The sequence below is a fragment of the Carya illinoinensis genome, chromosome 1, assembly GCF_018687715.1.
Source record: "Carya illinoinensis cultivar Pawnee chromosome 1, C.illinoinensisPawnee_v1, whole genome shotgun sequence".
Lineage (NCBI taxonomy): Eukaryota > Viridiplantae > Streptophyta > Magnoliopsida > Fagales > Juglandaceae > Carya > Carya illinoinensis.
Window position 1 is genome coordinate 597,673 of NC_056752.1, and position 27,932 is coordinate 625,604.

Consider the following 27,932-nt stretch of genomic DNA (forward strand, 5'->3'; position numbering starts at 1 on the left):
TGAAAATATGCATATTTGATATGAAAAAAATATGAAAGCAACCTCAGTTATGTGTTTTGCGTTACTCATGAAATATGTATAAAAAAAGAAAATATTTTCTGACATAACTGGTGTGGACATGAGCAAAATTTTGATATTTTATTTTCTGAATTATGCAAAAAGAGGGAATAAGAAATCTGAAAATTTGTGTTTGTTATGTAAAGATGCTCTTAATCTGTTTTGATTATGTGAATATACTCTGAATCTATTTTGGATTATGTGAAGAAGATTTGAATATATTCATTACTCTGTTTTGATATGATGTGGCATCTGAAAGATATTTGGCATGACATTCTGATTCTATATCTGATTCTGTTTTCAATTCTGTTTCAATGATTTTGATTTCAATTTATATTCTGTTCTGACTTTATAACAAGTGTAAAACTGTGGCATCTATTATATGGTTGATATCAATATTTTTGTTTCGCTCTGATTATGGCCTTACCACGTGATATAATAGTGGCTTCTGACGTTATTACGAAAATAATAGTGACCTATGGCCGGGTCATCTGGCCTTGTCACAGGACATAATAATGGCCTTTGACCCGGCCATGTGAGATAATAATGGTCTCAGACCCTACCAAGAGATACAATAGTGGCTCGGTCCCTCCATGAGATGTAATAGTAGTATATGTTCTAAGTGCATTACGTTGGTGACGAACAGTGATAGGTTTTGCTTAGTTAACCATAAACATGCACACAATCCTATGATGGGGATTAAACATTGTCTTTGTTCTGATAGATATGATATGGTGTAATGATAATGTTCAGTTATACTATACCAAAAAACTTTTGAATGCGAACATTTTGAACTGTTGATATTTTGATAACATGCTTTGGATCTGCATTCTGAAACTATAATGTTTTGTTCTGCATTTAGAATTCTATGAAAAGGCTCATGTTTACATATTAATATATATTCTCTGTTTACTAAGTTGTTGATAATTCACACCTTATCTCTATAATATTTTCAGATGTTTTTGGTGCTTCAATTAAGGATTCAGAATAGCAAGTATGGGTAAGACTATTTGAGCATAGTAGATTAAGTACAAAGAGAGTACTTCGATTTTTGAAAAATTTTATTCAGTAGATTTGTTTTTTTCCTGTTGACTTAGCATTTTAGAAAATTGACGTTTATTTTGAAACTTGGTGGCGTCTTAGTTTAATTATATTGAGTTACATGATTTGAAACAATGCGTTTTATGTTCTATAGAGACTATGGAGTATATATATTATGCACTGTTGGAAGATGATTTTAGGTAATAGCAGCTAATTCTCTCGACTCTACCTGTCCAATCTATTTATTTATTTATTGCTTCCTTTCTAATTTAAGCAATTAATAGCAGAATTATCGGACAGTATTAAAAAAAAAAAGCTCAATATAGAGAATAATAATTAATACTACTGTAGTATAAATATTTAACACTTGATATAGAATATTATATCAATTCAAATCGATGTTTGTATAAACAATTTTATTTATTTATTAGAATATATATCAAGGCATATGTAACATCAAATAACATTTTGAAAAATATCTCCCATGTTTTGTTATGAGTCTAAATTTATTTACTTATATGATTTTCTTTCGTTATAGGTTATTTATGGTAAGGTGCATGGGTCTGTTAGCTTGTTTGTTGACATCACATGAGAAAAACATGTTAAACTCCAACAAATTCTATTTCAAATTCATTCAAGTCTTCGGGTGCATTCAAATTGCATGCAGTCCGGACAGAATAAATTCTTGTCTAACTTTTGTACAGCTATTCTTTTATATAATTAGGGTTGGCCCCACCTTTATATATAGTTGCTGCTCTGTTCAATATATATATATATATATGTTCATAAACTAGGTACATAAAAGTTAAAAAGCCTGAAACCAATCTAGTATTAGGGTTGGAACCTAGTGGAAAATATTCTAAAATATACAGGCTTGGGAAGAAATAGAGTTAATATATATATATATATATATATATATATATATATATATACACGCATATACACACATATATATACACTAGGTGGGAGTAACGTGCAAAGCACGTTTATCTAATTTTATGAAATGATTATTTGTAAAAAATAATATATATTTTATAAAAATTATTGATGTCACTTAATAATTTAAGGCATATTGGAGAAAATAAAAAAATTAATTCAAAGTATCATATAATCCAATACATGTTTATAACATCTATAATTTTAGCAAAGATATATACGAAAAATTTAATAAAAGTCTAACACAAACGGTAGTTCAAAATATGTGTCGTTTGATATTTGTATTATAATTTATCAATTTATGTCATCCTATAGACAATCAATAGAGACAACATTGAAATTCTTATTTTACTATTGGTTGAGTCGATCAGGGACAACATAAAGTTAAAACATAATCTTTTTATAAAATTTGTGGTATAATATTTTCTATATATAACATATATATAAATCATAAAATATATTTTGAAATTGTTGGCCGAATTTACTCTTTCTTGATGAGTTCAAGGATCACGGCCTTTGTCACGTGTCTATCATAGCAAGCCCACGTATGGAATATGACTTAGCGGAAGTTACGTCCTACTACCATGGAAAAAAAAAACACTTTGATTAAACACACTTATATTATATATTATATGAGATTTTTAAATTTGGAATACCCAATAATCTGAATTAATGAAACATATAATACACGTATATTATACTTAGGGATTCACATCTTATGCACCTAATACACGTGTATATGTTAAGGAGAAAGAGAAAATATAATAACTAATCTTTAATTACTTATTATTATATAAACTATTAAGTATTATAATTATTGAGATTAATAAATCATATAACAACATTGAATGCTATCTCTCTTAACATTTATGTCTTCATTTTATGTGCCAAACCGTTAAAACAAACGGTGTTAACTTTAACGGAAAAACAAGAAAAACCGTTAAAACAAGATTTTCCGTTTCATACACACTTTTTATATATAGAAGATACATATATGATGAAATGACCAACAAAGTATTTCTCGTGATGATATATGTATAGGGCTGTAAATAAACCAGTCTGTTCAATAGTCCGCTCGATACTCGCTCAGTTAAACTCAAATCGAACTCGACTCGTGAAAAAAAAAAAAAAAAAAAAAAAAAAAAAGCTTGTTCGTGAAAGCATATACCCGCTTGATTTATAAATGACATATACCCTAAAAAACTCGATTCGACTCGAGTCGATTCGTTAGCTCAACTCAATTAAAACTCATTCATATATTGATAAATATATGCATACACACACACACACACACACATATATATATGTATTAGCTAGTAATATAAGCATACCACTTTTATAATTAAATATATAATATGTAATTTAATTACTTATGTATATATAGTAAACATACTTCATAAGTATATTTTATAATTTGTATAATAATTAGTCGATAAAATTTAATAATTTCATATACTAGTATGTGGAAACCATATATGAAATAAATATATGCAATCATATTTAGTGTATGTATTAATAATATATGTAAGTATATAATATATTGTTATTTTGGATAAATATCAACTAGTTAGATATTAATTATTTATAAATTTTTAAAATTTTATAATTCAATATAGGTTCTACTTATTAGTTGTATAAATTCAATATTAGATTTTTTTAGTTTTTTATTTTTTTAATTTATTAATTATTAAATCTCATTCAAAAAATAATAAATAAAGAAATAATTCTAGCTCAAGCGCTCGACTCGAACTCATTTGTGAAACGAGCTTGAGTTGAGAGTTTAACTTATCGAGTTGAGATCGAACAAAGAATAAAAATCTTGAATTCAGATTCAAACTCGAGTTCAAGTATTTTGAGTCGAGTCAAGTCGAGCTCAGCAAGCCAAAGACTGGCTCAGCTCGACTCGACTTGACTCGATTACAGCCCTAAATTATGCATGTAGGGGAGTTGTAATTTATTCTTATTATTATTATTAGGATAATGAAACCCTCGCTCTCAACTTAAGTTAAGTTGATGACCTAATGACATATGACCCAATTTTTTAAATAAAAAATTAAGATTTGAAACCTCTCATCTGCTTTACCAAAATAAATAAATAAAAAATAAAAAAAGGGGAAAAAAAGTTAAGTTGATGGCAATTAATTTGATTATATGGCAACTATTCGGGGTTGAGACAGAATCTTCAAATATAATAGTAATCCATTTTACTATTCTAATAATTAAGATGATCGCAAACCCACTTCATTTTTTTTTGTAGATATATCTGAGTCTCCTCTCTATTTTCTCTCTAGGAAATAGAGGTGGTGTTTGAGTGGTGGTGTCTGAGAGGGCTAGCCACCGTAGGTTGAGTCTATGCGATGGAGAAACTTCAGGAGATGTGGGAAAACTTTCAGTTGAATGAAGAAGAAGGGGAGGCAATAGAGCTTGAGGAGAAAGGTAGTTCGGAAGTGCAGAGAAAGGGTGAACGTAGTTTGATTGGTAAGATATGGTCGGAGAGGGTGATCGGGAAGAATATAGTGGAAAATACTATGGGAAGGGTGTGGAGGCTTAGTAAACCAGACATTTTCACAGAAGTGGGACGTAATGTTTTTGTGATTACCTTCGCTACTCATGCTGATAAGAACCGAGTGGAGAGTGGGCGTCCATGGCTGTTTGATGGCAACATTTTTGTTATGAATGTGTTTGATGGGTATACTCCCTTGGGCTGAATGTCGTTTGATAAGGCAGCAATGTGGGTGCAGTTTCATAATTTACCATTGGCAGGAATGTCTAAGGAGTGTGGGGTTAGGCTCAGAAGCTCGCTTGGGGAGGTGGAGGAGGTGGAGGTGGATGTGGATGATGTGGGATGGGGGTCATTCCTTAGAGTTAGGATCTGTTTGGATTTAACAAAGCCTCTGGCACAAGGTCGTACCATTAAATTGCAAGGATTTCAAACATGGGTCCCGATTACTTATGAAAAATTGCCACGGTTCTGCCTTGATTGTGGAAGGATCATCCATGACGAGATGGAGTGTAAAACTGCTGCTGGAATAACAAGTGATACTAAACAGTTTGGTAGTCGGCTGCGCGCGGATGGAGGAGTACGTAGATTTCCATATAGTCCTCGCCGAGGAAGTACCATGGCTAGTAAGAGTAGATCATCGGAGGACGCCCATCCGGCGGGGACGAAGGAGGGAGAAAAAATTGTTGTTAATATGAATAGTAACGGTGCTGATTTTCAGGAACCGTTTGATCAAGGTGGCGAATATTCAGGACCTCTTGATTGCGGAATAAAGAATTCTAATGAGGTGGCAGGAGGCTTGATGGCTGAAGCTGATTTTGTGGGAAGGGATCAGGATCAGATGACTCGACGTGATTATGGCATTTCAGTTACGCAGTTCTCGGAGGGTGAAAGTAACGGTAATTTGAATGTAATACATGTGGAGTCTTCTGTGGTGGGCCAAGTGACAGTCGAGGCCTCTCAAGCCCATGTTTCTATAGGAAACCAAGCCTAGTTGCATGCTGGAACAAAACAACCTCCGAGAAGATCTCCTCGATCCACCTGGAAAAAACATGCTAGAGACACAGGTATGAGTACTTTGTCACAAAATACTAGTACCTGTAGGAAAAGGCAGGTTGATAATGGTGATAATGCAGTTTATACAAACTTAGTGCATGAAAATAAAAAGAAATTAAAACTGGCAGAGATGGATGTAAGAGGGAAAGGGAAGATAGGAGAAAGCATGGTTAAGCAGGTTGGTGAGGATAAGTTGACATTGGCAGAGGCTGTTATACAGCCCTGCCGACCTCAATGATTCTCCTCAGTTGGAACTCCCGTGGGCTTGGGAACCAACGAGGAGTTCGAGCTCTCTCTAATCTAGTCAGGGAGGAAGGTCCCAAGGTCTTGTTTTTACAAGAGATCAGGTTACAAGTTAAGGTTATGGAGAAATTGAAGTACAAGCTGGGGTATGATAATTGTTTGGCAGTCAGTAGTGAGGGGAGGAGTGGTGGTCTTGCCTTATTGTGGAAGAATGATGTAAGTTTGGACATTAAGCATTACTCTAAAAATCATATTCATGCTAGCATTCAAGATTCTTCAACTGACTATGCTCCTTGGTATTTTACTGGGGTGTATGGCCAGCCTGAAACTAGCAGGAGACATGAGACGTGGCAGTTACTTAGATCCATTCAAATTCCTCGTGATCAAGGCTGGCTTTTGATGGGAGATTTCAATGAAGTGCTAAGTGTTAATGAAAAGGTTGGTGGTAGAGCAAGAACTGATAGACAGATACAGGAGTTTCGAGATTTGCTTGATGATTGTGGTTTATTGGATCTGGGATATATTGGTAATCCATTTACATGGTGCAACAGAAGGGAACCTCAATACAACATTAGTGAAAGACTTGATCGAGGTCTTGCCAATCTTGCATGGAAGAATTTATATCCTGTGGCAAATGTAAGTCATGGAAGTGTGGCATACTCTGATCATGTGCCAATCAAATTACAATTACAAAATGATAGAGTTCAGAGGAGAGGACAAAAGTTATTTCGCTTTGAGGCCATGTGGGTGGAAGATAAAGGCTGCAAACCACTCATTGAGAAGGCTTGGGTTAATATTAATAGGGATAGAACTATGGAGGGAGTCCTCAAACAGATTCAGCAATGTGGTGAACATCTTGCAAAGTGGAATAAGGATTGCTTTGGTAATGTGCAAAAAAAGCTCAGACAGGCAAAGGAAGTTTTAAAAAGACTTGAGGCCTCTGATCCAAAGGGTCATAGAACAAATGATTTAAAGAAAGCTCGAATAGATGTTCAAAATTGGTTGGAAAGGCAGGAGATTATGTGGAGACAAAGGTCAAGGGCTCTATGGCTGACTGAGGGTGATAAAAATACCAGTTTCTTCCATCATAAAGCCTCACAGAGAAAAGCAAAGAATATGATAAAAGGGATTAAGGATGATATGGGTAATTGGAGAGTGAATGAAGATAGGGATGAAGTTATACTAAACTATTTCAAGAAGCTTTTTACATCCTCAACACAAAGAGGTAATATGCAGTTTCTAGAGGCTCTAACAGGTCGAGTTACAGCAGACATGAAACAACAACTGGAAATGGAGTTCGTGGCAGATGAGGTTGAAGTAGCTTTGAAGGAAATGAATCCAACAAAAGCTCCTGGTCCTGATGGTATGGCTCCATTATTTTACCAAAAATATTGGGCTATAGTGGGTGGAGATGTTACTGGAGCTGTTTTAGAGGTGTTGAATACTGGATATTTTCCTTCATTGCTAAACCACACTTATGTGACATTGATTCCAAAAAAGAAAAAGGCTGAGTTGGTCTCTAATTTCAGGCCAATCAGCCTTTGCAATGTTATCTATAAGTTGGTGTCAAAGGTTCTTGCAAACAGAATGAAGACTATTCTGCCTCAGTTAATTTCTGGTTCTAAATGTGCTTTTGTTCCTGGAAGATTAATCTCAAATAATGTGTTAATTGCCTATGAGTTAGTGCACTTTCTTCGAAGGAAAAGGAAAGGAAGGAAAGGTTACATGTCTCTAAAGCTTGATATGAGTAAGGCCTATGATCGAATAGAATGGGATTTCTTGGAATCAGTTATGAAAACTATGGGTTTTGGTGCTAAATGGACTAGTTTACTGATGCTGTGTGTTAAATCAGTTTCATTGTCTATTTTGGTGAATGGAGAACCTAAAGGCCCAATATATCCTTCAAGAGGGTTAAGGCAAGGGGATCCCATCTCCCTTTACCTTTTTATTCTCTGCACTGAAGGTCTTATTTCCCTTCTTCAGCAAGCTGATGTCAAAGATGTAGTGGAAGGGATATGTGTATGCAAAGGTGCTCCAAAGATTAATCAACTTATGTTTGCAGATGACAGTGTGTTATTTTGCAGGGCCACAGCACAAACTAATAGAAATATTCTTCATTTATTGGAGGTTTATGAAAAAGCTTCAGGACAAGTGGTGAACAAAGACAAAACTTCTATGGTTTTTAGCAAGAATGTCTCCTCTACTACTAAAGCTGAGATTATGCAGTTCTGGGGTGTTCAACAGCAGCAAAATTATGATAAGTATTTGGGATTGCCGAGGAAAGCATCAAGCTTTTTCTGGGCTGCAAAATAGGGTGTGGACTAAATTACAATGGTGGAAGGAAAAATTGTTATCTCAAGGGGGTAAAGAAGTACTTATAAAGGCAGTAGCCCTCTCAATTCCAACTTATACCATGAGTTGCTTTAAATTACCTGCCTCTTTGTGTTTAAAGTTGGAAAGTTTGATAGCTAGATTTTGGTGGGGGCAGAGAAAAGAGGAAAATAAAATCAGTTGGGTTAGTTGGAGGAAAATGTGTAAGTCCAAGTTGCATGGAGGGATGGGTTTTAAGGATTTAAGGACCTTTAACTTGGCCCTTCTTGCAAAGCAGAGTTGGCGTATCCTTAAAGAAGAAAGTCTGCTGCTACATCAATTATATAAAGCTAGATATTTTCATTCAACAAGTTTTAAAGAGGCCAAACTAGGAGCAAATCCTTCTTTTGTGTGGAGGGGTATATGAGAAGCTAAGCATCATCTCCTGAAAAGTTGTAAGTGGAGGGTTGGAGATGGTAAGGCCATTAATATATGGTCTGACTTTTGGTTACCAAACCATAAACTGGTGCCTATCTCGGGTTCCACTACTCAGTCCCAATTAAAATGGAAGGTTTCTGAATTAATTGATGACAGAACTCGAAGTTGGGATGTGGAAAAGGTTAGAAGATGTTTACCTCCAAGGGAAGCTGAAGAAGTGTTGCATATGGTGTTAACCTCTATTAGTAGGCCTGATGAGTTGGTATGGGAACATGAGAAGAGTGGTCAGTTTAGTGTCAGAAGTGCTTATAGACTATTCTTGGCTGATGCTGCCAGTAATCAAGAAGGAGAGGTATCATTTCGAGAAGATCAGACAACCATGTGGAGGAAAATATGGAAAATGCAAGTTCCTACTCGAGTGAAAATTTTTGTATGGAGGATTTGTAAAGAAGGTTTACCTTCTTTAAAGAATCTGCTAGTTAAAAAGGTGGTGCCAGATGCTATGTGTCCATGGTGCAGACTGGAAGAAGAAGATACAAATCATGCTTTGCTTAATTGTGTGATCTTTAAAGATGCATTGTTGGATCAGCTCAGGTTCCTGCAGAATGCTTCAGGATTATTGGATTTTGTCCAGATTATGCTTCAATTGGCATTAAGCAAAAAGGAAAAGGAGATGGAACAAATGGCATTATGCACATGGGGGTTATGGCACAGAAGGAATAAACTTAGCAGCAAAGATGTCTCCTCAGCAAGTTATGGATCAAGCTTTTTCACTTCAGCAAGAACAGAAATCAGCCATAGCAGAGCAGAGAAAGGGATTAAAGCCTATGTGCAATTGGACAGCTCCACAGGTAGGGGCCTTGAAGCTTAATACTGATGGTGCTATCTTTCAAGACCAGTGCAGCTCGGGAGTAGGAATGGTTCTAAGAGATGAGAAGGGACAGGTGATCTTCACAGCTAGTAAACCAGAACATGAAGTAACAGATCCAATGGAGATTGAATTTCTGGCTGTGTTAAGAGGCCTTCAAATTTGCTTACCTCTGGGAATTGCTGAGCTCGAGGTGGAACTAGATTCCCTTTTAGTGGTACAAAGTCTTGCTACAAATCAGGAGTCTATATGGGGGAACTTGGTCTTTGAGATCAGAAGGCTTTTGCAAAGATTTCCTAAAGTTTCTATTAAGCATAAGGGTCGGATGGCCAATGCTGTGGCTCATTGTTTAGCTAGACATTCATGGCATATAGATGATCTTGTAATTTGGTGGCATTCTTTTCCTGAGTTTGTTTCTCAAGTTATTAGTCATGATGTTTTGATGTAATTGATGTTTTGATGAATAAAACTATGTTTCTTTGGTGATAAAAAAAAAAACCACTTCATTTTAACTACTTTATCATGTCACTACATTAAAGTTATGCTGTGCATTGGTGGCTTTGGCACCAGCCATGAGCTAGTCCGTCCCCAACACCATATTTTTGAGTTTTGGGATTTAAATGGACTTTCTAACTTAGAACTAAGTGTCCATCGTCACGAGTGCCAAACGAATCTTTATAAAGGAATCAAACTGTGTTTGATTGTTGGACCTAATTCATCTCCTTTCAAACTAATTATTAATAGATTCTGTTATTTTTTTAATTTTTCATAAAAAAGTTAAACAAATCTCAATCTAAAAAAGTTAAACACATTAATAGAACCCACAAACTATTTATATTTATAACTCAACTCAACTCATCTCAATATTCAAGCATAGTTTGAAAGTTTTGCAGCCCAATATTATGTGATGAAATTTGATTTTTTACGTAGTAGCTATAGTTTTCTCACCTAAGGTTGTATAAGACCCCGTTTGGATATTGAATTGAGTTAAGATGAGATAGGTTCTTTATAACTAGTAATGAGTTGATATAATGAAATGAATTTTATGGGGCACACCTAAGATGAGTTTATATGTGTTTGAATGTTAATATGAGTTTAAATGTATTTATGAGAAGTTGAAAAACATTGTGGGTTCCACGTGTAAATAAATATTGAGTTGAAAAAGGTTATGGGACTTACTTGTAAAGAGTTTTTGAGTTAAGATGAGTTTAATAATTTAAAAATGAGGTGTTTATGTTAGATTTAACTTAAAATTAAATTGAACTGAGTTATTAAGAAAAAATCTTCTTCAACCGCAACAACTCATTCAAAACTGATGCAATCATATCTACTGTATAGCCTTTCTCAAGATTACCAACCCACATTACCCCTGTGAACCATGTAACACTCATCGATCTAAAAGACATGAATTTGAACTACTATTGCTTAGGGTTGTACGCCTACCCGACCCGAAATGGGTTTGTTCTGAACGGAAACATTTCGTGAATCTTCCATTACTCGGTTACTTAACCCAAAATGTTTAGGGTTGGGTTCTTTTTTTTTTTTTTTTAATAAATAGAGATCATCCTCCGCACAGACCTTCCAAATCCCGCAACCCCTTCTCCAATCTCTTTCCTTTTTTTTTTTTTTGTGACATCATCGTCAAACCCTTCCAATAGAACTAATTCCTGGCCATCTTTTTAAGTATAATTCTCACATGATTACCCTTTAGTATGACGATGATCAAAGGATGACGATGACTTGGAAGAGAATAACAAATGACATAAATTAATAATAGCATTAGTACTCTGATCTTCATCTCAAAGGTAACATATATATATGCTGATGAGATCAAAAAATTAGGAATTAATGAAGAGAAATAAAAAATCTTTCTGAGCAATGTTAAACAATCATCTCTCGCTGATCAAGTACTGCCCAATGATAAAGAAAACATACAACCAAAAGTAAACTGATGGCATGCACGCAAGTGTATATATATATATATATGGCCTTGATGTTATCTTTCTTTCACCTCTTCTACACTAATAATCTGGGTCAGCCCAACCTTCTTCAGACTTGTAGCCAACTTTACAGGATGAACTCCATTCCCAATCTCTATAGGGCCTTCTTCAATCCAAACCCTTTCTATTGGAAAATTAAAAGCTAGTTTAGCTAGTAAATGAGCAACATTATTAGCCCCCTATGAACAAACATTACTTTCTAGTTTTCCTTAGTATTCAACCAGCCCTTTATCTCATCCACCACATTTCCATACTCTATAGAAGAGTCCTTCTTGCTATTTATTGCTTTGATAATAACTTGTGAATCTCCTTCTAAAATGACCTTCGAGAAGCTAAGTTCTTCACAAAGCAACATAGCTCTTCTAAGAGCCAAAGCTTCCTCTACTATAGGGTCTTGTAGGCAATCCACCACAGTGGACAAAGAGGCCATTACCTCCCCTTCCTCGTCCCTTATAACCACCCCTATGCCCACCTTCTTTATAGCAATACTAACCAAGGCATCCCAATTAGCCTTCACCTATTGAGTTTCAAGTTTTGTCCACTTTCCTTCCCTACTACAATTAGTACCCATCCTCTGCAACCCTCCTCTTTGCTCTTGTGCAGCAACACACTCTCTATACCTTTCCCTAGTAGCTCTCATCACCCCTTTAGGCTTGAGGAACTTGCCTTAAAAAATACACTCATTCCTTCTAAGTCATAGCCTCCTCATTATGCAAGCAACCAATTCCAACTCTTCTTGCTTTAGACTTGTTGCAATTTCCTTCCATAGCTCCAAGAAACGGGTTCCACTACTATTCCATTTCTGCACTGGGCTACCCTTCTCATACCACACATCAGATGCAGCTGGACATGCCCATAGAACATGCACAAGTGATTCAATCTCCAAGTTACAAATGGGACATAGATTGGATCTCACTAGCTATTTTTTCCACAAATTCTCTTGAGTAGGTAGCATATCAAGACAAGGTTTTCATATAAACTGCTTCACACATGGCTGCACATTAAGGTTCCAGATATTCTTCCAGAATTGGCCCTCCTCTTCTACTTTAGATGTCTCTCCCCTCCTCCTTTTACCTCTCAAGTACTCCAGGTGGTAGGTATTTTTAACAGAAAATCTACCATCAGCAGAAAAGCTCCACACCCTCTTATCACTTGGCACGTTTTTGCATTACTGGATCCTTCTTATCAATTCCACCTCTTCAGTTGAAAACATTTCCTTTAGTAGGTCCAGACTCCAACCCCTCCATTCCTCATTGATCAAATTACACACTTTAGAATCTATACTCATTAGCTGAGCAGGAGATAAAACTCTAGGGTAAGTCATACTAGGCAACCACTTATCTCCCCATATGTTAACCCTTCAACTATTCCCCACTCGCCATACCACCCCTTCTCTTACTAAGTTTAGGGCTACTCAGAGACTTCTCCATATATTGGACGGCCCCCTTCCCATTTTGCATGTAATAGCTCACCATCCGTAAAGTATTTCTGTCTCATCACAGTAGCCACTAAGGATGAAGGATTAATCAAGAACCCCCAACACTGCTTAGCTAACATTGCAATATTGAAACATTCTAAATATCGAAAACCTAGCCTTCCACCTCTCTTGCTTTCACTAATTTTCAGCCAGCTCCTCTAGTGAATCTTGTGTTAATTTTGTTTTTGGCCCCACCAAAACTTAGCTATCAGGGAGTTAATATCAACACAAAGCCTTTTGGACAGTCTAAATACACTCAGAGCAAAGGTTGGGATTTCTTGAGCCACTGCCTTAAGGAGGACTTATTTCCCAACTTGGGATAGGAAAGTACTCTTCCAGTTGCTAATCTTGGCCCACACCCTTTCCTTTAGGTCCCTAAAAGTGTTAAATTTTGACCCTCCAACAAGATTTGGTAATCCAAGGTATCTTTCATAGTTACCACAGATTAATACCGTTGCCACATTCTTAATGTTCAACCTAGTAGCCAGACTAGTGTTTGAGCTAAAAAACATAGTTGTTTTCTGAAGATTAAGACACTGTCCAGAAGCTTCCTCATATATTTTTAGCAACCCATGTATACACTGCCATTCTGCTAGCTTGGCTCTCCCAAAAATCAAACAATCATCTACAAAAAGCAGATGATTAACCCTTACTCCCCCTCTTGCCACAGTCACACCCCTCATAGTTCCACAGGCCTTAGCACCATTAAGTAGAGAAGAAAGTCTCTCTGTGCAAAGGATAAATAGGTAAGGGGAGATGGGATCCCCTTGCCTAATACCCCTACTTCGCTTGAACCACTTACCAGCTTCCCTATTAACAAGTACAGAATAAGATACAGAACTCACACACTTCATGATCCATCTAATCCATTTCAATCAAAACCCCATCCTCCTCATAACATCCTCCAAATAAGCCCATTCAATCATGTCGTAGGCTTTGGACATATCCAATTTCAAGGCCATGCTGCCCACCCTACCTTTCAATCTTGTTTTCATTGTATGAAATGTCTCATAAGCCACCATTACATTATCTGTGATGATGCTTCCAGAGATAAAGGCACTCTGGTTAGATGATATAATGTGGGGTAGCACTTTCTTAAGTCTGTTAGCAAGAACTTTAGAAACTAGCTTATATAAGACATTAAATAGACTTATGGGCCTGAACTCATTTGTCATAGCTGGGTTAGCAACCTTAGGAATAAGGGCAATGGAGGTCCTGTTAACATCCATTTCCAGATCAATATCACTGTTAAGGAATTGCAAGATAGCATCAGTTACATCCTGCCCAACAACACTCCAATAGGCCTTATAGAAACAAGCCTTATACCCATCAGAGCCAGGGGATTTAAGAGGGGCCATCTATCTCAAAGCAAGTTCCACCTCCTCCCTTGAAAATAGTTTCTCGAGCTCATTGTTTATCTCAGTACTCACACATGATTTAAGGTCTTTAAGACAAACCTCGATGGCCTGAGTGGATGGACTAGTAGTGCTGAAAGGTTTGCTAAAATATTCATTGAACACCTCTTCAATTCCTTCATGATTCATCACCTTGTTGTCCCTTGAATCAGATAGCTCCCTAATCTGGTTTTTCTTCCTTTTCTGGTTAGCACATGAGTGAAAGTATTTGGTATTTTTGTCACCCAAATAATACCAGTTCTTCTTTGCTCTCTATCTCCATCTCAGTTCTTCTTGTTCAAGGATGAGCCCTAGTTTTGACTGCAACTGATTAATCACCTCCACATTATAGCTTCCTTCCACCTCCTGTTCAACTTGAAGGTGACTAAGATGTTGCCTTAGGACCTGTTGAGCTTCTATTCTTTACTTCCTACTCCAACCTACTAACCCCACCTCACACCTTTCTAGCTTCTCTTGAATCCCTCTCAAATGCCCTTCTTCACAACCACTACTTCTCCATGCCCTCTTAATTATTGTCATCCCTTCCTCATCCAAGGCCCAACTTGCCTCAAATCTGAATAGCCTTTTCTTTTGTCTTCTTCTTGAGGGCCTATTAGCCAGGTTCATCAACAAGGCTTTGTGATCAGATTGAGTTGCATTTAGCACTTCAATTGTTCTATCTTGAAAGAAATCTATCCATCCCCCATTGGCTACCACTCTATCTAATCTTTCATTTGTGAAGGTACCATCCAAGTGCTTGTTGCTCCAAGTGAACTTACAACCAGTCCACCCCATATCAACAAGGTATTTAGACTCCAAAACCTATCTAAAGTCATCCACTTGAAATTCACCCCTCAGATTACCTCCCTATTTCTCTACTTGAGATACCACTTTGTTAAAATCCCCCATCACATACCAAGGCTTCTTTTTAGGATTTAACATTGACAGTAATCTCCAAAATTCTTTTCTCCTACTCACCTCGGGAATAAAAGCCAAAAAAGAGCCAATTGATCTTCCACTCCACACAGTATAGGCTAGCACTAATGTGGTGAAAGGAAAAGTTGACAATTTCCAACTCCACCTCACTACTCCATAGAAGAGCCAAACCTCCACTCCTTCCTCTACAGTCAACCACAAAACAGTTTCTCATCCCTAATTTCCTCTTTATTTTATCAAACTTCTATGACAGCAACTTTGTTTCCATTAGAAAAATCACCATGGGCTTCTTTTTCTTCACTAAGAAACGAAGGCTTTGAACTATCCGAGGGTTCCCAAGCCCTCAGCAGTTCCAACTTAGAATTTTTATAATGTGTGACGAGGTTGGCTAGCAACCTCTGCCAAATCTGAGGTAGTCTCATGCACATCAAGTGCCACACTCTTTATTCCTTTCTTTAATTCACACACTCCTGACACTTCTACTACAAGCTTTTTCCTCTTCCTTTCAACCACTTTACCCTCCATGACTGCCAACCTCCCCTCTCTGGCCCTTCTTTTCCTCTCCTTGTGCTCATAAAGTCATTAATCTCCCTATCATCTATTTCAATTGGCTCAGTTTGAGGTACTATCACATCATCCCCCTTCTCTATCGCCTGAGCAACATCAACCTCCACCAACAGTTTCTCATGAATAATGGGCCTCATAACCCTCACAGTTTTCCCCCCTTTGGGATTTTCAATAAGCACATGACATTCATCTTGTCACTTCCTTTCTCCACCTATTCCTTTGCCCTCCCCAGATTCCTCTACAGGTTGGTTAACCCTACTCTCCACCAATGTTCCCTCTAGGCTAACAACTGGACAGTTTCTCGATATGGCCTCCCACCTCTCCTTCTCACTTCTCCCCTTTTCACTACCCTCCTCCTGATGAGAACCATAGAACCCCTTATTGGAAGTTCCCCATCTCCCTCTGGGGTTGATCTGAGCCCATAACCAGCTTCCATACTGCATCTTGCCACCCCCATCCTCTACCCCATGGCATCCTTCAGCAGTATGTTTAATCCTACCACACCTAAAGCAAAGTTTAGGTAGTTTTTCATAAGTCACAGGTACCCATATTCGGCTACCTAGAAGATTTGCAGTTCTTCCCCTCGCCATTGCTTTCCTTAGATCCAAGACAATACGGACCCTTAGAAAATTACCCCAAGCAATGCCATCACTTTTAATCTCCACCTCCACAACAATACCTAATGACTCCCCAATTTGTTTCCCAATCTCCCTCATCATGCAAGCCAGCAACAAGTTATGCAATCTCACCCAGAACATTTCGTTGTCAAACTCCAGATTCTAAGGTGGGATTAAGCCCTCAAAAGGCTTTAGTACTAGAAGGTGATTGTCAAACAACCATGGTCTGCCCTCAAGTATCTTCTACTTATCACTTAGAATCTCAAAGGAGATTTCAAACAAGTTTGAACTAATTTCATGGAAAACAAAGGATCCCTGCAATCTCTAGATCTTTGCTAACGTGGATCTGATGACTTCTTTACTTACCTTCCTCTCTGAGATCAACCTACCTACCAAGCATGTCTCTCTTAGCAGAAGCCCCTGGCAACTGCTCAGCCTTTATCACAATATTTTCATTCTCCTCCTTAGTGAGCTTAAGGAAATCCCAATGTTCCTCTAGATCCTCAATTTCACCCACTCTCCTCCACACAAGGAATGGAACCCCACCTACTACGCCCTCAGACCATGCCGGAGTACCCCAACCTCCCTTCTCACCCATCGCAGGCCACCACAGACACCTTCAAAAATTAGTTATAACTAACTCGGGCCATGCCTCGCGCACACTCTTTCTCCACCTTTTCTAGATAAAAGAGGAGAATTAGTGGAAACGTATAAATTTTGCGCCCCCTACAGTATACTTCATTACTCTCAATGTCTTCTTCTCAAATTCCTATATTTCTGTTTTATATACTTTTTAACTATTCAACCTAGATTTGAAAATTTTAAAACGTTACACAGTCCCCACCCCAACCTATGCTCTGCATAACTCGATCGATCATCGATGGCTGAGAAAGATACCTTAATCCAACTCTTGAGATCAAGTGCTGAATTAAGGGAACATCATTTTTTTTTGGACTGAATTAATGTCATGATGATAAATTAGGAAATACCTCCTTTTTTTGTTGGGCTGCAAATGGGCCTGAATCTGAGGTTGACCTCAAAATATGATTACCTATCTATCTTATTCTACCATCCTTAAAATCTTTAGCCGCAAACTTTTCTATGTTTATATATTAGTAGGTAAAGAATGTATTGGGTCTTCGGCAGTTAGGGCCCGAAGTGCTTGGGCTCTCAAACTTCAATGTACAAGTTAAGGTGTCCGAGACTTCGATGACAGTTTTTCTTTCATATTTTTACTAGAGAGGAAAGAAAGGTTGGAATACATGTTCATAACATAATTTCTCTTCCATTCCCTACATTCACGGAACCACGTTAAAGTTCATCTTGTTTCTGTACTTCTTTATTTTATCAAGCTACGGATGCATATCACTACCATCAACACTACTACACTATTAAAGAGGGTAAAAAAATAGTAGGCTCAAATATACCAAACCTAACTCATCAAAGAGCCATCATCGGGAGGCAAGTTAGAAGAGACAATAAGGAGACAACAAAAAATAAATGTCAAATGGGAAGAGGAAAATAAGGAAGGAGAAAAAAGCAAATTAGACACGCAAGGGAGAAGTAGCATAAAACTAATTTCTTCACCTACCATTGATAGGGCTGCAATAAAAGTGATGAAATCTGAGCAAAGAAGGACGATGACGAGAACACAAAGGTCATATTCACTCTCTAAACAAGAGCTCTAAGATATTGTCTTCTCATAAAGGAGATCCCTAACCTCAATTGTACAGAGATAAATGATAGATTGTAAAATACTCATATTATAATGGATTTTCCTTCCAAGTGACCTGTGGACATAAACCCTATGCCAAATCACGTAAATTTGTATATCTCCATCTCTATTTATATCTTTTGTATTTATTTTCTATTCACTGCTATGGATGTACGTATAAACACTGTACCGCTACTCTAGACGGCCATCATAGGCTTCAGACGACAACGATCAAAGCTTGGGTCACCTCCATAGTCAGGAATGACACTTTCTTCTGTTTTGACTCCTGTGATTTTTTTGGCATTAGCAACTACCATCCACTGATTGTCATCTAAATAATTTTGTGGCATTAGGTTCGAAAATAGCATCAACAAAATACATTCCAAGTGTTGTTAGAAGTAAATATATATAGATTCATTTCATTAACACGTAATCCATACTTGTTCTAATATGCAAATCGAAATGTGTTTTAAAGCTTGAAAGGCTTTCGACCACGCGGTTGGTTTATGTTCGAAAGCATATACGCATGCATCTTAGAGATTTTAGTCTAAAATAAGCCGAAGATTCAGCATGCCCAAATACATCTCTCATTCTCGTGACTATTAATGACACGAGGCAGGGCTACACAACACGACAAATCGAGCTTTAGGGAAAACAAACAAAAAAGAAAAACACAAAAACAAATAACTCTTTTTTAATATTTTTCTAGTACGAGATTGAGATCATTTCCCCCCACAAATGTTGTGTTGCTGGTACTAGTTGAAGGATCCAAATAATATTTTAATACGTACTAGTTGTAATATCTTAATGAATTGACGGACGTACTTCGTTATTATTATTTTTTTCTAGAGTGAAAATTCCTAACAAACAAATGTAATATTAATAAATAAATAAAAATGACCTGAAATAAAAAAAAAAAAAAAAAAAAAAAAAAAAGTGACTCTACTTATTTTTTATTAAAAAGAAGTCGTTTGAAATTATTTTAAAATAGTCTGATAAAAAGACTATTAAATTTTGATTAAAAGTCACAATAAGATGACATGTGTTGCAACTTGTTTGTTAGTGTTATTATTGCATTATAGTTATCCCTACCAATATATTCACCTTTCTCTCTCTCAAAACAAGATATTTTATTCCTGTTCCCGGGTAAAAAAAAAAACTGAAACATTTTTGTGAAGCCTTTAATATTGTTGTTTTTTTAATTAAAAAAAGTTAATATAATTATAATAACTACTAATTAAATCAGAAGTCAACTATTTCATAAAAATGATTCATTAATATCTAAGGAGCATGCGTTCCGAACATGATTAGATAAACATATTATACAATGGGTAGTTAACTAGTTGCGTACGTGAGCACTTCATCATCTATATATAATATACAGAAATGATAGCGTGCGTTTCATTTGTGCCGTTCCAAACAATCGCTTTTGTATTTTTATTTTTTAAATCTTTTTATTTAATAATTGAAGAAATTATTTTTAATGTATGGATATATCTTTTTTTAATTTTTTAAAAATATTTAAATATATTAAAATAATAAAAACCTCATGCCAGGTCAATTCGCCCATCACTCCATTGCTGGGGCGTGCCGCCTAGCACTACTCTATAATATATATATATATATATTCCTCGATTTCATCTATTTCTTATTCCAATTAATTAATTCTTCCATTTTGTTGTTTCAATAGACTTATATATAGGGTTAGAGTTTTGTTAGGTATTTTTTTTTACCAATTCGCTTATCGAAGACCTTTGTTATTTTAAAAAATATAAAAATAATTTGAAAGAAAAATAAAATCTTTTATCTCATAAAATTTGTTTCCGTCTTTAATTCATATAATTTCATTAAATATATATTTTATATATCAATATTAGTGTACGAATTGATGCACAAAATATACTTACAATAAAATTTTTCCATAAGTTATGTATTAAGTATTGGATTCCACCGTGTATTGTTCTTATCCCCGCTCTTCTATATTATCCTAATCAATGATGATCTCTTCTATATTATATATCATCCATTCATTCAAAATATATGCAAAATATATTATATAATATATCATATCTTCCTCTCTGTCTGATCTGATCTCTCCATCACTTTCGTACAGCCATATTTCACACGCACTACAAATACCCAACCATATGTGTGTATATATATAAGCCATTATAAAAATAAAAAAAAATAAAAAAAAATAAAATAAAATAAAATAAAATAAAAACTATATATCATAACGAAGCCACCCCGCCATCTTATTAATTTTCTTCACAGATCATAACTTCTAATTACCTCCATCGATCCTATTATATAAACACGGCCATTTTCCCCTTGTTAACTCCTACTCATTTTCAGTTTTCTTTCCTCCTCCATCGATCCTAGAAAGAGACAAAAAGTGTTCAAATTACAACCCTGCAACATGGGTAACAACACGGCTGGCAAAGAGTCAAAACTCAGCAAGTACATCAAGACGCCCATTAGAATCCTCGCCAAGATCAGAGACTTCTATATCAAAGGCATGACAGAATGCTCCGGTCGCTTTGACTACGGCACGGGCACAGCCTTGGGCTGCCCCACGACCCATATATCCACTCTGCCTAAGAGCTTCAGCACCAGCTCCGCCAGATCGAGCAACAACAATGAAGATTTCCAGGACCTTGTGAGGGTTGCTTCTACTAGAAGCCTTGGCAATAAGGTTCAGCAGCAGGCCGTCGTTGCCAAGTCTCCAACTACCACTGCACCTGATAATATGCCTCGGAGCCGCAGCGTTGGTTTTGGGAGGATCGATGAAGACAAGCCCTGTGAATTTGAAGAAGTTATAAAGCTCGACGCAAAGGTTTATCCAAGAAGCAGAAGCTATGCTGTCTCTAGTTGAAGTAGGAAACATAATTTTTAAGCCGATATATGGTATGAGGAAAGATGATTGAAGATCAAAGGGTGTGTTAGGCATGTATTACCATAGGCATGTTTTAAGGTCAAGAAGCAGAAGCTACGCTGTCTCTTTGGATCATTTAAATTTTAGTATACCGTTCCTTTTGTTCTTGTTAATCATTCAGTATTTACAGTAACTATATATATATATATATATATATATGGTGTTTGGGGATTTGCTATTTGAAACTGTCGAAGTTGTTTGTTCCAAAATACAGTTTAGGAGATGTGCATATATGTTTGAGATGTTTTCGTGCCTTCAAATGGAGAAAAGGTTTGACCTTGAAGGGATGTTGAATTACAAGCTGGAGGGACAAGTAGCAGATTGAAGCGTCTGATCATGAAGAGATCATATAATATAGGTAGCCACGTTTAAGTAACAAAATTTCCTGGTAAATAACTACCAAATCATTGGGAAGAGAATAATAGCCGGCGGCTGCACATAAATTAGTTAGACTTGGACCCCACTAATTACCATGATCGAGGAAGTACTGTGTACATGATGTTTTGCAAATTATAAACAAGGCCGATCATCAATTTCCAAATCCGGCAGCTTGCAGCTGGAATTGTGTTGTGGCTAAACAATTCGACTAAATTTTGAAAGCTAAAGCACTAGCATTAATTTTTCTATATTTTTGAATATTAATTTTACATAATAAAAAAAAATAAAAAAATAAAAAAAAAAACCTCCTACGTTAGATTATACACATTTGAACTAAATAATAATAAAATATTCTTATTTTTTTATTTTTTTCTTTAAATTATTATTTTTATACATTTTACAATTAACACAATATACTCAAAAATACTAATTTCATATATCTAAATATTACTAATTTTATATATCAAAATGACCACTTTATCAAAAAATATTAATATATACTAAAAAAACATTTTGTATCATTAACTTAATATAAATTTAATATATCAAAATCATCTTAATATAAATTTTACAAAATTAATTTTAATGACTAGAAGAGAGAAAAAATAGTAAAATAATGTTTAAATAGTGAATTGTGGTTCTTTGAATTTAAAAAAAATACTATTCATAATTATGTAAAATTTTAAAAATACATAATTTAATATAAATTAATTTTAAAAAATATTATAATAATATGAAGTAATTTTTTTTAATCATTGAGAAAATAAAAATAAAAATAAAAACAAAAAAAGCCAACGGGAGCCACCAGAAGTGGCCTAAGCATTTTCGTTTCCTCGTTTATTTTTGACTCTTCGTGATCGCATCCGTTGTGATTGAAAGTCACCTTTCTGTATAGTAAGAATAATATAAAGTCTAATTAATGGCTACTGCAGATATTTTTGCTACTCTGGTCACAAATATAAAGCCTTTACCAGCTTGTCTGGGATGCCTCTTTTGAAATGTACGTACCAACTTTTAGCTACCAAGCATGGCTCGATCTAAAATTATTTCATTATAAGTGGCTACTATATATTGGCCAAGGAATTGCATAGAAAAATTGGAAGCTTTAAATGGGGAGATTGTCATGGTTGGTGTACGTTTTATATATATAGTTACTTTATATTCGTCCCTGACCAATTGCTTTGTTTTATATGATAAGATTAATTTGAGATTATCCACACACACACATATATCATATATGATCAGGTTTATCGTTAAGAACCATATCATGATCATGGCATCCCGGAAGTGAGAGTGATACGTCTATATCTCATTGACTGTTGATGTATATATAGTATATGATATGGTTAATGAAATCCCGGAAGTCAGAATGAGACGTCTATATCTCATTGACTATTGATGAACAGATATCTCATTGACTATTGATGTATATATAGTGGCGCCCTCACCACCCCCACTTGCGCCCATCTAGCATGGGGGACAGTTAATTCCTTGGGCATTTGTTCCATGATAGAATGGCCTTGACCAACAAAAATGAGCTCAGTTACTAATTGATTCCTTACTACTTTGACTCAGTCATAGCTCAGAAACAATTGAAACTGAAACTAGGATTAATATAGAGGGCTGAGCCACGTTAACACTACTTTATTCCGTTGGATTAGGCTTAAGAATAAAGTTTTTTTAGGGTGTGACTGATTAACTGCTTTTTATCCTTGATCATTAAGTTAATTGCTTACACCTATAGGAATAAACGAATAAAAAGAAAAGCAGAGGCTTTGAGTCTGCGAATTGACCACCACTACTTGTAGACTTTAAAAGATGCTCGCTCTTGCTTATCTTTGGAATCTCCTACCTATTTCCATTATACCCCACACGCCACTGCTTATACACAGGGCTACCTCCACCACAGCGCAGAAGAAGACATCAGATCTGTTGTGAAATTCAACCCACGTCACAGGACTTGACTGGAGGTAAAGTGTTGGCTTTTTCATTTTGTAATTTGACAATGCAGAGTATCAATTGTGATAATTTAGGGTATAAAATTTAAAATCGTAAAAATATGTATGGCAACAAAATATATCTATCTATTTATTTATAAAGTAGCCCATGTGGTCGTTTATACACGTGCCACGACTCTAACATGCAACAAAAATCAGCAAAAAAATGGACACGGTGAGCACTTGAACACGCACAGCCACATGCAACTCTTGTTGCAAGGGACTTAGTATGCACTTTCATATTCCACACAACAAAAGAAAGTTTCAGAGAAATGGCAGCATCAGATGGTGAGCACAATGTACCAAAGTTCTATGGCAAATATGGTTTCAAGTGTGTGTGTTTCCCCTTTATCCTTCTACTTCTTTTCTCAAAGCCTGCGGTTTCTTTCTCAATTATCAAGTCTCTGCCTGGATTTTCTGGTTCTCTGCCCTTCAAACTTGAAACCGGGTAAGCCTGCCACCCACATCTACTACTACTACTACTAGTGCTTTCATTTTGTCATTTTATGATACTTTTAAAAGATTCATTAAAAGAAAAGAAAAGGAATACAATATTTAGAGGAACATGTACTCGTCCATCTATAATCCACCGTACTAAATGTATGCAAGCAGATACATTGGCGTGGATAAGAAGGACGAAGTGCAATTCTTCTACTACTTTATCGAATCTGAAGGAAATCCTAGACACGATCCCCTTGTGCTCTGGCTCACTGGTGGCCCAGGATGCTCTGCTCTCTCTGGACTTGCGTTTCAGATAGGTTGCTCTTCCTTTGTTTATGCTTTGTTTTCATTTAGAATTTCCTGGGTTTAATGAATTGAAAGTTGAACTTGTCCCCCACTACCTGAAAGAATCGATGTAGTAATTATATCGCATCACCAGTTATTCCTCGACACTGTCATTTCTCATAAAATGCAGCTCCAGTACCAGTTCCTTGACACTGCCATCTCTCTATTCTAAATGAATATAGGTAACAATGGTTTTCCTTTTTACTTCGTTTTGGATTTTTTTTCTAAAGGTCCTTTACAGTTTAGCATGGTCGAGTACAATGGAAGCCTACCTTCTCTAACAGTGAATCCATATTCGTGGACTAAGGTAAATGCAATTTATTGGCTTTGATTGTGCTTTCAGGTTGCTCTTCATCTGTTTTTCTAAAATGTATTGGATAATTGTGAAATGTATCTAGGTTTCTAGCATAATATTTTTAGACTCGCCGGCTGGCACTGGATTCTCATATTCAAGGACCTCGCGAGGGTCGAGGACAGCAGATACGAAATTTGCTTGTCAGGGTTATGATTTTGTAAGAAAGGTACAAGATCATCTTCATACATATTCAAGTTTATGCATTAGTGAAAATTCATCAATTTTCTTTTCTTTTTTTTTTTCTATACGATTATGGCAGGCCCTCCAATGCAGGTGCAGTTAGAATTTAAAGAAATTGACAACTTCTGAAATACATCTGTTTTGAAACAACTTTGTTGTTCATAAATTCTGATTTATGCCTATAATTTTGGCCTTGTTATATAGTGGTTGCTCAGTCATCCCAATTTCATTGCTAATCCCCTATATATCGCCGGTGACTCATATTCCGGCAAGATCGTTCCAATCATTGTTCAAAAAATGTCAGATGGTAATGACAAACATGTCCTTTCCTTTTTGAAAGTTCCCACAGCTTCTCTTTTTCTACCAAAAACCAGTTTAATCATGCTGCTGCAGGTATTGAGGCTGGGGACTCGCCACTTCTCAATCTCAAAGTAAGTGAGAAAATACGATTCCTGGATTACTTTGCTAGATTCTTGCTATAATCCACGACCACATAACGATATAAAAACAATTACAGGGTTATTCGATTGGTAATCCGGGAACAGATCCAAAATTTGATGACAATTCAAGAGTTCCATTTGCTCATCGCATGGCAATCATTCCAGATGAGCTTTACAAGGTTATTTCTTGTAGATTTCCTAACTAGTCCAATCAACACAAAAATTCATTGCCGGCAACATTTTTCGTAATCCTTATCCATCAGTAGCCTTTCAGTTTAAAAAAGTAGAGGCCACTTTTCATTATTCTCAGAAGGCTAAAAGGAGCTGCAAAGGTGAGTACAGAGTAATAGACTCAAGAAACATACAGTGCGCAAATGATCTTCGAGCTATCGCAAAGGTTGGTAGGACACCCCTTGTCATTTCCATTTTGACAAATTAAATTCTCTATATTTCCACTATTTTGTCTGCATAATTGATTTGGTTTACATACCATCTTGCTTATGTAGTGCACTAAAAGGATAAACAGACCTCATATCTTGGAGCCCAAGTGTTATACTGACTTTCGCCCGTTAAATAAGATGGATGAAAATCGAAGATACCTTATGGAAATATATGGAGAATCCTATATGTCACTTCCTAAATATCCCAGATTTGGGTGTAGAGTAAACTCCTCACCTCTCTCTCTCTCTCTCTCTCTCTCTCTCTCTCTCTCTCTCTCTCTCTCTCTCTCTCTCTCACACACACACACACACACAGGAGATAAGTTTTGTTCAGTGGTTGTGAAAATATTGATCGCCGATTGCCGAATATTACAGAACTACAATAAATTTCTCTGCCACATATGGGCAAATGACATCAGGGTGCAGAAAGCACTTCATATCAGAAAGGTAAGGATATATTGATGCAAGGTGTTGCCATAAATTACATATTGATTAGGATATAAGCTTAATGCTGCTTTTGATGGTGAAAATCAGGGAACAGTAAAGGTTTGGATAAGATGTAAAATAGACTTACCTTACAAGAAAGATGTTGAGAGTGCTGTAAGCTTTCATTATTATCTCAACATTAAGGGGTATCGAGCTCTAATATATAGGTTTGATCACATATTTTCTCTGCCCTCTACTCATTCCATTTGCAAGCAACCTAAAACATTGAAAAGAAACAAGTAATTTAGATGTTAATAGAGAATAAGTTGGGTTGCCATACAAATGTATCCTGCAGTGGGGATCATGACTTTGAAATTCCATACTTGGGGACGCAACTGTGGATCAAATCTCTAAATTTGTCCGTTGTTGACGAGTGGCGGCCATGGCTGGTAGATCTTCAAGTTGCCGGGTAGGCGTAGATTTTTTATATTGATGTGCTTTAACAATGCGGAGTTCTATAACCAGTTGTGATTGATGTTTGATTATTTGCAGATTCACAAGGGGATATTCAAACGACCTCACATTTGCAACTGTAAAGGCAAGAACTATGTTATTCTTGAAGAGTACAGAATGCTTAATTTTCTATTTTAGAGCTAGTGGAAGTAAGTAAATGGAATTATAATAAGTAAGGATTATGCAGGGAGGGGGTCACACAGCTCCGGAGTACATGCCTAAGGAATGCTATGCCATGTTCAGAAGGTGGATTTTTCAAGAACCACTGTAATCACTCTGTTTTGATAATATTTTCAGAGAGCAGAATATGCTGTGTAAGTTTCTAATAAATGACGCAATTTTTTTTTTTTTCTTTCTCCGCAAACAAATATTTCATAAATAAATTACGAAATTATAATAATACAAGATTTTATGGGTGAGAGTCCCAACAATCTTCTCAAAACAAACAAACAACAGCAGCACTAAAAAAAAAAAATTAAAATTGGATTATCTTATCAAAAATTGACTCCAACCCAATCCCACACGGGATGCCGCTTTAAAGTGAATATTACATAGTCTAATAATCAGGCTATAAATCTATAATTAAAAGTCGTAGTTGAGAGAAGTGCGTTGCATTTTGCTGATATGGTACGGCTAGAGGAGACTATCACAATCAATTGTCTTGATCACAAGTTAGGAAAAACAGTAACATAGGGTAGCAACCTGAGTCGAGGCCGAGTCGTCGGCGGGACAACACTATCTATGGCGGTGCGTGGGGAAAACACGCCACCTTGGGAAGAAAGCGGACGAGCTGATCCGAAGGATCAAAGGCCGGTGAAGTCAGAAGGACTGCGTATGGCCTCGGAAGCCGCTCCAAGACGCGGCTGCGCGTATTAAACGTGCACGGCAAGAGCCGTGCATGTATCAAATGCGCCGTACAAAATTGCAGTTTTCTATTGCCAGCATGAAGATCGGCGGCTTTAGAGGCTATAAAGGCGGCGCGTGCGTGAAGGAGGATACCGAGAAGTAGCAGATCAGCTAGAAACAGTGCTACGGAGTGGAAACAAAACCATAAACTACAGAAAAACAAAAGGGACAAACGGAAAATCGTATGGACAGAGCCACTGGGGCTGGCTAGGGGAGGACGTGGTCGGAGCCAAAGCTCCGACCATCTCTGCCCAATAGTGGGTGAAAAATTCTACCGACTGTGGAAGGACAACGATACAGAGAGAAACGAAAGGAAACAACGAAGGGCAACCCTATTAAATGACGCACTTGACCTTGTTGTGCCTGTTTAACTTTTTAACTGTGTGTTTTATTTTATTTTTTCTCTTATAATAAAGGATAAA

The 27,932-nt window shown here is 36.4% G+C and overlaps 2 protein-coding genes and 1 long non-coding RNA gene across 5 annotated transcripts; 2 read left to right on the plus strand and 1 right to left on the minus strand.

The window, feature by feature from the left end:
• The first annotated feature begins 20,381 nt into the window (after positions 1-20,381).
• LOC122301413 lies at positions 20,382-21,202 on the plus strand. Its single transcript, XM_043112763.1, has one exon. The coding sequence runs from the start codon at positions 20,574-20,576 to the stop codon at positions 21,027-21,029; it is 456 nt and encodes a 151-aa protein (XP_042968697.1). The 5' UTR covers positions 20,382-20,573; the 3' UTR covers positions 21,030-21,202.
• Positions 21,203-23,660: 2,458 nt separating this feature from the next.
• LOC122304236 (serine carboxypeptidase-like 7) lies at positions 23,661-26,955 on the plus strand. 3 transcript variants are annotated; one of them, XM_043116388.1, is made up of 14 exons: positions 23,661-23,912; positions 24,077-24,222; positions 24,481-24,557; positions 24,649-24,771; positions 24,990-25,092; positions 25,179-25,216; positions 25,303-25,404; positions 25,500-25,622; positions 25,732-25,887; positions 26,041-26,112; positions 26,200-26,318; positions 26,447-26,560; positions 26,644-26,689; positions 26,792-26,955. In XM_043116388.1, the coding sequence occupies exons 1-14, from the start codon at positions 23,737-23,739 to the stop codon at positions 26,873-26,875; spliced, it is 1,479 nt and encodes a 492-aa protein (XP_042972322.1). In that variant the 5' UTR covers positions 23,661-23,736; the 3' UTR covers positions 26,876-26,955. The 3 variants fall into 3 exon arrangements, with proteins under 3 accessions (XP_042972322.1, XP_042972337.1, XP_042972328.1); XM_043116403.1 differs by having other exon boundaries at positions 23,662-23,912; positions 25,539-25,622; XM_043116394.1 differs by having other exon boundaries at positions 23,663-23,912; positions 25,536-25,622.
• LOC122304253 lies at positions 26,103-27,871 on the minus strand. Its single transcript, XR_006240975.1, has 3 exons — positions 27,307-27,871; positions 26,475-26,681; positions 26,103-26,368 (listed from the first exon to the last, which is right to left on the minus strand). It is a non-coding gene; the product is annotated as an uncharacterized LOC122304253 (long non-coding RNA).
• Between the last annotated feature and the right edge of the window lie 61 nt (positions 27,872-27,932).